Source organism: Cupressus sempervirens, chromosome 1, assembly GCF_028749045.1.
Source record: "Cupressus sempervirens isolate cs-2001-9-10 chromosome 1, ASM2874904v1, whole genome shotgun sequence".
Taxonomy (NCBI): domain Eukaryota; kingdom Viridiplantae; phylum Streptophyta; class Pinopsida; order Cupressales; family Cupressaceae; genus Cupressus; species Cupressus sempervirens.
Window position 1 is genome coordinate 139672310 of NC_143118.1, and position 14772 is coordinate 139687081.

General features: G+C 34.5%; 1 protein-coding gene across 1 annotated transcript in view; it reads right to left on the reverse strand.

Annotated features, from left to right (window-relative positions):
- The window catches only part of LOC149576574 (two-component response regulator ORR21-like), a 76151-nt gene extending 62231 nt beyond the window's left edge, over positions 1-13920 (reverse strand). The window contains exon 1 of the mRNA XM_089817922.1: positions 13283-13920. Within this exon, the coding sequence (XP_089674048.1) occupies positions 13283-13520 (238 nt within the window). The 5' untranslated portion in view covers positions 13521-13920. The remainder of the gene's footprint in view (positions 1-13282) is intronic.
- Between the last annotated feature and the right edge of the window lie 852 nt (positions 13921-14772).

The following is a 14772-nucleotide window of genomic DNA, read 5'->3' on the forward strand; positions in this document are numbered from 1 at the left end:
ACTGCCAAACTCTGTTAGGCCAATTTTATGCTTATGATTAGTAGTATTGTTTAGAGATTTATCAGTATTGTTTCAGATTCAATTGATTATATGATGAGATTACTTAGTACTTTATACTTCATGTATGCATTATGATTATTACAGTGTTTTCAACTATTGATAATGATTAGTTAGATGGTTTATTCTACGTGTTTTCTTATGGATACTTACCCCATACTTGCATGTGTATGGTGTGCGTGTTTGTTTTCTTTATGTATGGCGTTTTTTATGTGGTTAAGGAAGGGAGTCGTAGTCACCTGCTAGTGGGGATCTACACGATGCACCACTTCCTGCCATTGCTTGTTTAGCTTATAATATTGTGATTGTACATGCGTGGATTTTATGCAGTTTGCAGGTACCGGGTATCGACTTACCTAAATTCCCAGGATAAGCGTACCCTATCGCATTATCTCAATGGTAAAAGAGGGGAGATAAATTCTTAAGTCCAAATCCCAACCCTTTAAGCCATTTGTCCTAATTGAAAGTTAGGACAAATATCTGAATTGGGTACCCTCTGAATGCATCGAATGACATTAATTCGTGATTATAACCCTTTAGTTTGAGTTTGTATGTGTTTTGCTATGATGGGTTTTCGTATGTTGTTTTATGAGTCTTTGGTGATTTTCTATTAATTAAGTCTAATTAAAAGATTTAATTAATGATTTAATTTAATGGAAAATTATTATGATATTTTAATATTTAATTATATTTAATTAATTGAGAAATTAATTAAATAAAAATAATTAAATTTGAAGATAAAAGTTATAAGTATAAATTTAGAACGTGATAATATTTATTTTATTTAATAATAATATATTTAGAGTCCATTTTTTAATAAATGCTAAGTATTATTGTTATTTGAGTTAATAAATATTTTATCAATTAAGTTTCTAAAATAAATTAAAAAGTGAAAAGATATTAAATTATTTAAAAGTTTAAAGATCACATTATTTATGCACGAGTTAAAAATATGAGAAATTAATTAAAAAGATAAAACCAGTGAACTTAATAAAGATATTTTAATTTGCATAAAGTGTGCATGGGATTAAAATTAATAAATTAATTAAAATTGAAGTCAAGTGAAAAGTAAATAAAGTAATCTAATAATTCAATTTAACGTGCATGGAAAAGATAGAGAAAAGATTAATAAAAGTTAATTTGGAGATTGAGTCTTGTGAGCAAGGAGTCCTCTCAGGTGAATGCACAATTAGTGCCCCGATTTGAGGAGAGAACTCTTTATCACCATTTGAAGGTTCATTTTCGAGGGGGAGGAATTTTGACGAAAATTTTGGAAGCAAATTTTGAAACGAATTTGAAAGGGGAAATTTGAGAAAAATCTTAGAGAGAAGTTCTTGGATAGGAGTGAATTCTCTCGCAAATATTCTGGGCGTTGCGATCTTAGCATCAGAATCCAGGTAGATTCTTATGTTTTAAATTTGCACAGTTAATTTCGTTATTCTGTCTTCTTCCTGACTGTGGATTATAGATCCGAATTTCTCTATGGTGAACTTGTGAATATTTCAATATTGTAGGTTACTGAATGTATGTTAATATCCTTGTGTGTTCATGGAGATTCAAAATATAGTAAAAGAAACCTCGTTTTGTAGATTTTAGAAAATCAAAATTAAGTCAGGAAGGGTTTCAAAATTAAAAGAAAAATTTAACAGAAAATTCGATTAGTTGGATTTTCTCTATCAGATTAATGTTGAAAATATTTTTTTTTTAAATATATATATATATATAAGATTATTTGTAATAGGGAGATTGTTGTGGGAACGAATTTTATTAAAAATAAAATTTAAAATAATAAAATAAAATGATATATATCTTTTTACACATTTTGGGGGGGGTGGAAATTGTTTTAATGTTTTAATTAAAAACAAATTTAAAAATATAAATATAATAAATCTTACCCCAACCTACCTTTATTGCCGGCGGTCTTGCTAACGCAGGGGGCTGCACGACCTTTATTATAAAGCCTGCGGCACCCTGTCAAGAGGCCGCACGGCTAACAAAGGGTCAGCGGCTTTTTTTTAAAAGCGCCCCCTTCTTTTTAATTAAAATAAAAACGCATGATTCGTACAGTGAATTGATTTTTGTGTAATGCACGTTAGTTTTTTTGAATATTATTTATTGAATTGAATTTTATTAAATATTTTAATAATTGATTAAAATATATTTATTAAAAAGTTTAATATTATTGTTAATTATTAATAATAATATTATTAATATGATTTGAATAATTCTTAATTATTATAATATTTATTAATAAAGTTTTATTGTTGTAATGCATTTAAATATAGTTATTTTTAATTCAAAAATAGTTTAGTTTTAATTAATTGAATATGATTTATTTAAGATTTATTAACAATGAAAGTTATTAATGAGGTTGTAAATTTAATCATTGTTGTTAACAATTAATAATATTGATTTTAATAAAATTGTAATTAGCTTATTTAAAATCATTAATGGTTATTTTTATAATTTAAATAAATGACTACTCTAGATTATTCTTTTAGGAGATTGACTTTATCAATAGGGGTAACTTTGTGAATTATTTAAAAATAAGAATGGGTTAATTGCATGGTTGAACTATGAGACTATTTACTTGAACACAAACACTGAAAACTTAAACCATACTGTTTAACTCAAAACTATTTGTTTTCAAATCGAACCAACTGTGAGACTATGATGTTTTCTATGTACTATCTATGCTTTGGGGGTTTTTGGGGTTGATTAGATGTTGACCAGTTCAGGTTGTTACTAGAGGCTCGGGGGTTGTGTGTTTGTGATGTTATGATGTTTTTTGATCTCGATCTTTTTATACCCAACCATGGTAATGTGATGGTTTACTCTATGATATGGTTATATTTACTGCTTGTTATTGCTTTCCAGTCTTCTTGTGTGAAGCTGAGGTGTATGTATATGAGATACCTGACTTAACCATTTTTCAGTCTCGATCAATTATATTTGATTTGCTTTCCAGTCGCTTTGAGAGGACTAAGGTGTTTTGAATGATTTGTTCTTGATGATGTCATGTTGTGACATGTTTGACTTGACCATTTTGGAGTCTTCAATCAGTATTATTATTGGGATACTTTCTGGTTGCCCATTGAAAACCAATGGATATTGTGATTTACTTTGGGATACTTTCCGGTTGCTCGTTGGAGAACTGATGGATATTGTGATTTATCATTTGATGCTTTTCAATTGCTCGTAGAGAACTGATGTGATTATTATGATTATATTTATGATGCTTTCCAATCACTTGTACAGGATTGAGGTGGTTTTATTATGATTCTTGGTTTTGTGATTTATGAGCCTAGGGTAGGTAATCTATATGTAGTGTCGGGAAGTGGCTTGCAATGGGGGACAGGGCCCTAAGTGGCTGTCAAGGGAACTCATTATAAGTTGTTTTAATAAGTGAAAACATTACACTAAATACTAACTTAAATGAACCTAATAAGAGTTAATTGTATGTTCTCACCCATGCCTCGAGTGCTAGTACAGACTAGGATGGGAGTAGAGAGAACCCTTGGTTACGACCTTGCATTCCGTAGTATGCCTCGTCAATACGAGAGGATATTAGTGGCCGCATAGGGATCAGGGACCCTAGAGCCCTAAGCTAATTGCCAGGGTAACTCCTACATGATTCGTGCGATGACACTTGCCCGCTTACATAGTAGGTTTCCTACGTGTCTAGTGTGCCTCTGGGTCTAAATGTCGATCTATGTGTTGGTACCTTTGAGTTAGTATACTTTTAGGATTTCCTAGACTTAGAGAGTACTTGTGATGTGTGATTTGATATCCTGTTTGGGATTTGAGACTATCTCCTCAGCGCGGTGGGAGTGGGCCATTTAGGCTCCACACGATCGGGTGGTAATGCTTTTTCACTCTTACCATTGAGATTCGTCCATAGTCACCGTGGCTAGAGTTTCTTGGGATGTTTGTTTATCATGTTTAGATGATGTTATTTATTGATGCATTTCCTTATGTTGATAATTAGTATGTTAGATTTCTTTATGCATATGTTGTAGCATGTTTTAGTAGTGACATCCCTATTACGATAGTACCGATGATCTGATCAGTTGCTTGAGATATTACGCGCGGGGGATGGCTAGGGCCCACGATGGTCTAATGATGCTATTGACGATTGGGAGGAATTGCGCACTTAGTTAGTTGTGTTTTATGATGGATAGTTGTATTACATCTTGGATGTTTATATATTTTATGATGGATGGATGTATCATGTATGGTGGATGGTTTCATTTATTTTATTGTACTTGTATAATGGATCCGAGGAGGATGTTGTATTTATATTTCTTCATATGTATATTCTTTTAGCCTTTCATACACTATGACATGTACAGTGGATGATTGAGCATTCCGAATTAATTTGCCAAGAGGCATTTGGAACAAATGTATATTAAATGGACATTGGAGTTTATAATTATTCTTTTATGTGGATGTGATAGTTGTTAAACATAGTATTAGATTAAATTTAAATGTAATTCAACGTCATGGGATCCTTAAGGAATGTAACCTGCTATGTATGGTTTATTTGATTGTATGTTATTGCTTCCACTACTATGTGTTTGATGTGTATGATTATCTTTCTTGTTTAAAAAAAAAAGTTTGGCAAACTTAGTAAAACTTAAGGTTAATTCTTTTGGATCCCTTGGTGGGGCATTACATTCAACTTTTAGATAGAAGTGTAGTTAGAGATTTCATCTTGCCACTATTCGCTTTGCGGGTTAGTGGATTCTTTCCTAAAAGTTAAGAGGAAAGAATATTGGTAATACCCTTTCAAAATCTCCTAACTTCTTGCTTACCTTGAGTTGATCCAAGGAACGCTGAGAAGGGGGAGTCTTACCTTTAAGGGAGGAGAGACTTTGTCTCATACATTGTGGCTGGTCTACCTATTTTGCGATTGAATTTTAACAAACTATCAGTTGCAAAATATCCACCCAACACATTGGTCAGTCCAAAAGGCATCACCAAAACTCAATCCCCACAATGACATCGAAAAGCAATCTTGAATGGCTTTGTGATTTTACTCGTCTAGTGACAACCAAACTGCAAATCAACTTTTATGTTGTATGTTGCGACATAAAATTCATCAATACCAAGTATGGAGTATCTATTCTTGATCTATTTTTATTCAAAGCCTTGTATATACACCCTCAATATTACATCATTTTGTCACCAACACTACTAAGGATCCAAAAGGACTCGAACAAGGTCTAATGTATGCTGATTTCAATAGTTCCTTGAAAGTCCTCTCTACATCTTTGAAGGCACAAGGATGGTGATTAGGGGCAACGATTACAAGCCTTGTCCCTATCCCAACTCAATAGTGTGTTAGGATATTTTGTCTCTTGAATGTCCTAGAAGCATATACTCTAATTTGAAGCATATTTGTCCAACAAAATTCTAGTATTTGGAGAATGCTCATCCATACCATAGCCCTTTGTACCTAGAGGTAATGCCTTTAATGGCGGAGATAGTGTGATTTAACTTGCTTGACCCTATCTCAAAAGTTCCTCTTGTATGAAAGCACTTGTCATCACCTTGATGACCTTGCTCTTGCTCCACAGAGATAAGTGTCATTATTTGGTAGTTTTAAGTGGACTCATCCAATGATTGTAATTGGCAAGCACCCAATCCCATATGAGCTCCTCCAAGCGGAATGACATATAAGTCATGCATCATTGTGTGACATCCACAGAACTGGCAACTATCAAATCGCTTGCTTGCAAATCAATAAATAGCCATTTGTTACTACTAATTTCAATCAAACATATGTTCTCACATTGATCAATAAAATTATGTTCCTCCACCAATGACTATTATTGTGTGCTTTTCTTCAAACTTTTTGCGAACTCAAAAGGAATTGTACATCGATGCTCCTAACAAAGGAGTAATGGTGTTCCTGATAAAAAAAAATTGCAATTGGCCACAATCAATTTACAAGTGATTCTAGACCATTAGTTAATATACATGTTAGTGGGACCTCATCCTCCACACTATGTGCATTTGCACATAGTCAAGGCTCTCCCTCATCATCTAAATACACCTTCTTCCAAACATCTACATGTTAGATTCCATGTTCTTTATAGCTAAAGCATAGTTGCTTCCATGCTCATTCATTATGTACCATATCTCTTGTTTGATGATATTTAAAAATGTTGCCCTACCCCTCCAAATTCATTGAGTTGAACCCCTAGTTTTTGCAAGAAAGGTTTACGCTAAGATTTTTGTTGCTCAGTTGTTGTTGCAGCTGGAATGATCCTCTAAACATTGACAAATAGAAAGATCCAATCAGTGTCTTGGTCTCCAAATTTAGGAAACTTTTATGGAAGCATGCAACAAATTAAGTTGTAGAGTTTTAACTAGCCCTATAAGAGGTTCTTTCAACCTTTTCATGAAAAGAAAAGTTAGATGCTTCTGCAAATTTCAAGAACCATTACTGCTATTGTCTTAAAATCAGCCACATAAGACTCCGTTGAACTATAGTGCCATAATTTTGCAAATTCTTTGAAATTCTTGTCAAAATCTTGCCTCTAAAATCTAATATCATACTCTTACAAAATGTGATGCCCCTATCTAAAAGCCATTGAAAGTTTCTTCATTTTGTTGGCGAGAATGCACTCAAACCAAATAATAGCACCAACACCCATGTGTTCATGAGGGGGTTCACTAGTGGTGGCACTGTAGTGAGAGAAAAAAATCACCTATAACATTAATGGGTGCCATTCACTGGAAATTCTAATTTTTGGCATAGTGGTCGCTTAGCTTGGGATCAGAGTTGAGGCCTTGAGTTAGAACCCTACAAAGAGTAGTCAGCCTATGGTACTCTTGGTTAAACCCCGGCAAACATTACGTTGTCGTTCTAGTGAGCTGACCCCAAACCCAATGGTGGGGTGAATAGTCACATGTCCACATAGGATTCATCTACTATGGTGCTATGATGGGATGAAAACCTCGCCATTATCACCAAGAGCACCCTTCACTAATAGTTCAAGCTTTTGACATAGTCAACACTTAGGTCAATTCAATATCCTTAGTGCTTTGATACTTTGACGTGACAAGGCTCAAACGGAAATTAGCAAGTTAGTCATCAAATCATAAACCATGGTGACAACCAAACAATTTTCTGTTTGCTACAACTTACTAATTTCTAGATAATGATTAATTCAACTCTAGCGCAAAACAATTATAAACCTGGCACAAGGTGAGAAGGAAATTCATTGCTTTTGAGAAGATTATAGATATCTAGATATGGACAAGTAGTGACCTGGTCAATTAGCAGCCTCTAGAAACCTCTTGTTGTGTAATCTAATTTGTCATGGGTGTCTATGAAATGTGACTGGATGTTTAGGCAGAGTTGGTGCCTTTAAATTTCTAGAAATACCTTTCTATTAATGTTTATCCTTAGATTTAAGAGATGAAACCCTAAATCTACAGAAAGCTGAATCTTAAACCTCTAGTGATGCATGTGAAAAACCTGTCATCCGGATAGACCAGCGATCATTTAAAAATGTGAGAAAGTCTTAAACAGCGCTACCTAATAGCAGTTTGGTTAGACATGTTTCCTCTTTTGGTCAACTAGACCTGGGTTCTTGACTGTTCAAACTCGCCTTAGCTGGTTCTGTCGTCCTGCCAACAATTGAGATGGTGATTAGAATGACAAGAATCTAATTCCATGGATATCCATAACCTTGAATATTCACTCATCTTTGAGATTGTATACCATGGATTAATTGTAAGTTTGTCTGCCAACATCTAAGCTGGTCTTTGCAATTGCAATTTTGTCAATGACAGAAACCTTATTCTCTAGAAGCTTGCCTGCTTCTCCACATGAATGTGCTGCCAAACTCAGAGTTGCAACCTAATTGTTGATTACAAGCATTACTGCAAGTCTGCAAATGAGGGGTTTTGCCTCTCTATAAATCAGTTGGAAATACCAGTATACCATAGCAAATAACAAATGATTATGATGGTGCCCAAAATGACGAAGGACTGGCATAAATAATTGCTCATATCTCAGCTCTCATGGGCCCAGAACTAACAGCCAAATTCAAATTTGAATGTTAATTTTATTTAATATATTTTACTTTAATTATTAAATAAATTTATACATATGTGGTGTTAAAAAAATGCCTTTATTTAATGTGAGCACAACAAACCAACTTTAAGTTGGAAGGGGCATGAATAAAACTCCTCATATGTAATGATGTGACTATGCACATGTGTAACTACGTCATGGTACCACCATTCATATTCAATTTGTTCAACATAAAGGACTGTGAATTTCATTGTCTCCAACGCATACATCAGGCTCAATGAAAAATATGTGTTCACTTTATGCATCTGAAATAAATCTAAAGTTTTATTGGATCCATCAAACAAGTGGAAAGTAAGCTTTCTCAATTTGTTTTGAATGTCTTTATGAGGCCTACTCAAAAGGGGTTTAGTTGCATTTTGTGTTCTGGTATGAGATTGTGTGCAAAAAACCATAAAAGAAATAGTTTCCCTAAATTTGGCACTCTTTGCCCTATATTCTGCATGAAGAGCATCAAAATATTCCGTGCGCCGATTCTTAATATCTTTGTCTTGCATCAGGACTTCTTTTTTAGCAAGAATGTACCCTAGGTAAACCTACACCTATGAAAGAATTTTCTGGAATGGTCCAATATATTTCTGCAGAACTAGACACTACTTGTGTACCATTCCCCAGTGGTATAGTACCCTGATAGGCCTCCTTAGCACGCTGGTTCTGAATGAGCAACTCAGTGAGCTGGTGCTCCCCATATTTAAGAATCACAGTAGCATCCTTCTTTTGTTGTTCCCTTTCGTTGCTTTCTTGTTTGCTCTTACCCGGACACCATTTGGTGCTCTTACCGGGTTGTGTTTCCCTGTTTCTAAGTTTTCAGTCCCTTGGACCTTTTGTTAGTCTCTTGTTGGACATCAATAAATTTATCTTATCTTATCTATCTTATATATCTTATCGTCGTTTAACATCTTCTCTTTCTCTGTTCTCTGTGCTAATACCTCATTTCCTTGTCACTTTCTGACATGAACTAAATTTGGTGAAAATTTTGGTGTTTCTGGTTTTTCTTGTTGTGATTTCTGATTTTTATTCTTTTGGTGTTTCACAGGCTGGCAGGACCACAGCTCTGGTACTAATGATATATTCCAACTTAAACATAGAGAAAATAATGCCAACAAATCTAATTACATTATTGCACAAGACTCAATTATTATTTCTGACGGTCAATAAAAACAAAGCATTGTTCAACATAACTCACTGCACATTTAGCCTACAAACAAGTTCCAGAATGAAACAAGGATGCTGACTGAAGCCTACATACCCAGACTGAACCCTGCTGTCCTTCTGATGATAATGGCTGAATCCCTAAGTTTATTCTCCCTGATATCTTGTAAAGAGAACATACAATATTCTTCCTACGTCCTGCTTTACTGATGTTGCTGTATGTCTGATATGCTGATGGCTGCTGGAGGGTTTCATTCCCGGACTGCTCACTGTATCTTTGGATTTTCATCCCAGTCACTAAGAAATTCTATAGCTAAGAAACTAACATTAAAGATCAAAACAGTTTTTTATTGCACAATATCGACATCCATCTATTATTCCCAGTGGTGCTTATAGTACTCTTAGCCTGGGTGATCCACCAATTGTAGGAATCAATCCTATGTATATTGTTTGTTAATAATGAGTCAATTCCCTATATCTTGGGTGACGACTGACTGCAAACTCCTAACTAAACAGTATGTAACTTTAAAAAACTTACACCTAAGTAAACAGCACATAACTGAAGGAACAGACAATCAAAAAGCTGGGTATAATTGTAGTACCCTACTTATACAAAACTAGTGAGAAATTCGTTGACTGCAATCATTCTAACTGCCACACCTAACTACTAACAATATACCTAGTCGACAGTTGCTTAATCTTATGGCAATCAAAAAAGGAATGTTACAGATATCAAAATGGTATTGCAAAGCCATCTTAATGCCACAGAAGAGGCAATATAAGAACTGCAGAAGGTTGATAGACCACAAAAGGTTGACAGACCAAAAAGATTCAAGACTTATATCCTGAAACTTATTTCCAGATCGGCGAGATTTGGGTCACATAAAAATGCTTAGTAACAGCTCATTCTTTATTTTACAATTAGAAAATGGGGAAATAAAGTACAAACACTAAAATCCATACTCTAAGAACATAGTTTACAGTTTAAACCTAGACTTGAGCTGTATAAATTGTTGATTTTTCCTTCTGCTCCAATGTTTGTGACCTTTAACAAAATATGCCTTGCATTAGATATGACAGCTGAAATGTAAAGAACCGGCAAAGTCCCTGCTATGCTATGTTAGCAGCATAAAGGTCCTCCATGCTTTCATCAACAAAATTCAGTTTGACAGGTATGAACTCACCAAATGTGTAGCTGCTTTCCCAAACACTTCAACAGAAGTTATAAAGATTCCATTGCTGGTTGAGTAAAATCCATTTTCTTATCAGCGTAGCAATCCATTTAAGCAATGGTCATGATGTATAAATATGGAAGTAGCTAAAACAGAAGCAACCATTGTAATCAGTATTTTACATAATTAATGGGAAGCCCTCAGTCGTTCACTCATAATATACACTACAATTTGGCCTAATGCAAACTTGTTTTTTATTGTCAGGTAAACAAGAAACATTATGCACGCATATCCCACTGTCAATCTCAAGAAATATTTACTCTAAGAAGCTGCAATCTGAGGGTTTCTACTGTTGAAAAATTCACAATTTGCACCTAGCCTACTCCTGCTGGTAACCTGCCTAATCAGTCAAGGTAGTATTATGGAAATTGTTCTTGTCTTACCACTAGACAATGGCCCATCTAGACAGATAAATGCAATTCTGTGGGTGCCAAAAGACAGATTCTCATATTTTTCTCTGTCCCTGACTCAAAATTTACACTGTAAAGAGTATATAAAAGAAATTAATAGCAGCCTATTGCTTAGTACTGGACCAATCAAACCCTCTTATCTGCTAATTAACTTAAAGATTCTCACTAGTTGAAGCATTGCAACCAGCACAATGCAGAATAAGAGAATCAGCCTTACTACATGCAGAATAGATAGGTCCTTGCTTCAGTGAGCATTTTGGTGGAGCATATAGCTTGACTTGAATTTCATCAAACCAAGGCACTGAATCAATCCCACAGTACTTAATACTTCCGAGGAGTGTGAGCACTCAAACCAACTTGGGCACATGCACTCTGAAGTTCCGAATGCCTCTTCATTACTAATGATGGATCAAATCTGGCAAAATGTCATTGCTTGAGAGTACCTGTCTTAATGCTTATACACATGCAGTGATACTTTTCAATCAGGAGACAAAATAAATTCACACAAACAACTTCACTATATAGAACATTGCACAGTACATAGAGGTAGTAATTCCAATGGACAAAAGAGAAGATTGGAACAGATTAGCCGTAGTACAATGTTCCAAAAAAATATAGTGTTTTGCTCAACAAAGAGTATGTTTGACCAGATTGTTCGTAGTCCTGGTCATTTCTTGAGCTGCTGATATCCTTAGGGATAGGTCTCAAGGGAAGAGAGATTGGGTTTCTAGGAAAGTAAAAGATGCTAAAGAATATGTTACTTTGATAAAATATGGAGATTCCCTTTACTGATGCAAATCTTGGAAATTGCTGTACTTGGACGGATGTGTATCATGGTTAAAAGATTGTATGTAGAATATGTGGTTTCAGCATTGCATAGCAAGCAGCCCTATTTCATAGTATAAAACCCTTGTTCTCCATTAAGTCTCTTACTGTAGCCAACTGTTGCTGCAACAGAAGAAGGGAAAGACATAGCACTTGCTAATATGGAGACTTTAATTGCTGGAGGTCCCTTTGTGTTGCCACTTGAGCACAAACATTTCAGCGTATTCAAGGCTTGCCAGTAGGTACCCTGCGCCGTATCACTCTAACAGCTTCTGGAGGAGCATTCATAGATTGACTGATGGAAAAAGATTACAATTGACTCTGCTACCCTGTTCAATAAGGGTATTGAGGTTATAGAAGCACACTACCTCTATGGAGCTGACTATGATGATATTGAGATTGTAATTCACTCCCAGTCCTTACTCTTCGAGAATCGCAGGCATAATTACCTTATGCAAACTTTAGTTGGTTCTTTCAATGGTGAGAATATCAGTCGTTGATGCAAATTGGCTGTGGTGTTGAGATCTGAGGTTATACAAACAATGGGTGGGTTCTCTGGGTGATATATTAAGCACTTGTATGTAGATTTGAGGTGGCACTACTTGTTTGGAGCTCTTGTTTTAAATTGTAAGGCCATTAAAAGCTCCTTCCTTAGCCTAGTTTCATTTCAGACATCAAATTTTCTTTGTATTTCATGAGGATTGGAGGTTTTCTTTTCTGGTTCTTTCCTCTGCCAGTTTTTATTATATTTTAATATCAGTGGCTTGCCACTTTTGCTTTTTAAAAAAAAACTACTACACCCAAGATCAAACCCATGGTATCTGTACTGAAAACTGGAACCTATTATGATACACTTTTAAACTAATTTCCATTCACCCTATCTTTTAAGGTTAAAATGTTACCGGCCAAAAAAAGTTTGCATAAGTAAATAATTCAGCTACAATTCAAATACTCATAATGTGATTAAAACTTAGCCTGCATTGATTATAACAGAAGCAAAGATTTACAAAGCAAAAAGGAATAAGTGATTGAAGAGCCCCTTGTATGTTATGTTGAAAGAGTGGAAGATTAAATGTATGGAGAATAGTTGAATCGCTTATTATATCTGAAAGAATCACTCTTGACATTGCTCTTATGTAGTGTTAGAACTTGCAGCTTCAAAATAGATCGATGTCCAATGCTGGTTTTCTATTTTTCAAAGCTAAATCCGCTATACTGAACTATCTTCCTAGTTTCCAGGTTGCCATGCAAGAGCTGATTTTATAAAAACGAGTTTCGGGGAAAAATTGAATCTAGGCCTTAGATGAATCAAAAATTTGTCTTAATATTTTTTTGTAAAAATAAGTTCAAGATAAGGAATTGACTACAAAACAATATGTATCGAAAATTGCAAACAAAAGACAAGCATATTTGATAACTGAAAATGATTTTCATATACCATTAAAAAAAGAAAAACCAACGAAAGCTTCAGAAAAAGATTGTCAGTTTGTGTAAGGTACCTTCATAGAGGCACTTTCGAAGCATTTTTTCAATAATCTTCAGGCAAGTAAGATCATCGTCAACGACCAAAACTCGCAACCCTGCAGGAAATTGATTCGGAGTACTGCTTTCGGCATTTAAACCGCTCCGTTCAACAAAGCCTCTCGTCTCGACCAAACCGCCCGGGTTACGACCGTCCGAATGAAAATTGTTTGCGGTGCTCATACTGGAATGTTGCATATTCTGCACTGTCGCCATTATCCTACAGTTTTCTGGTCTTATCCTTTTCCAGCAAGGAAATCAATTTCATTGTAGAAAATCAAAAAGGAAATAAATGAAGAATTACAGATGAAGAAGAGAAAGGGAGATTTTAGCTAAAAATGGAAGGTTTGCAGTCCATATTTGGGATGGCAATAATGAGAGTGAATGTTGTTGAGGTGGAAAATACAAGAAATGTGAAGGAAAAAAAGGAATCCTTGCCTTGCCCAAATGCCAGGTTTCTTTCTTTCTCCCACTCCTCTCGTCATTCCACCAGAGAGCAGTAAAAAAAAAATCCAAAAAACAAGGAATCCCCAGCATTTACATGCACATAAAAACAACCAACCAATTGAGTTGAGATTCGATATCAACTAAGATAATATGCTCTGCCCCCGTTCACAGGTAACAAGGGAATGTTAGTGACGTACTTAGTCAAAAAAAAATTTTAAAATTATTGATTTTAATATTAACTATTAAAACAACACTATATTCTATGTTAGGTGTTGTTTTCAACGCGGCGGTTTGTATTATAGGGGCACGCTAAATATAGCATGCCTACATCTGAAGAATTGTTTCGTAATTGTTGGGATATCTTTTCTTCCCCATTATTATGGATTCGGGGAAAGCTCCGATAAATGCTGGTTTCTTTCTTATATTCTTAATACATTATCCTTATTTGAAGTATAATATATTATACTAATTTGAAGTACAGTTAAAAAGTTTATAGTGAAAAGACAGTCTCCTTAGGGTCACATTAAAACATCAAATTATTCAACATACTAATAGTTAAAAAGTGTAGAATATAAATAATAATAACAAGTTTAAGTGTTTAGGATGGTGGAGGGGGATCTTTACTCTCTAGTATTTTTTTAGTGTTTATTAACTAGATGATCAAGACCATCTTTGATAGCTTGTATTCTTATTACTAAAGTATCAATAACATCTCATTTTAGATAAGGTCATAACCTATTTTCAATGTAACTTTTCTTATATGGATGTTTTATCATGCAAAACTAAAATAGGATTCGATGAAAGCTCCGATAAATGATAGTTTCCTTTTTAAATTCTTAATACATCATACTAATTTGAAGTATAATATATTATACTAATTTGAAGAATAGTTAAAAAGTTTATAGTGAAAAGACGATATCTCGTTAAGTCAGATCAAAATATCAAATTATTCAGCATACTAATAATTAAAAAGTGTAGAATATAAATAATAACAAATTTGAGTGTCAAGGATGGTGGAGGG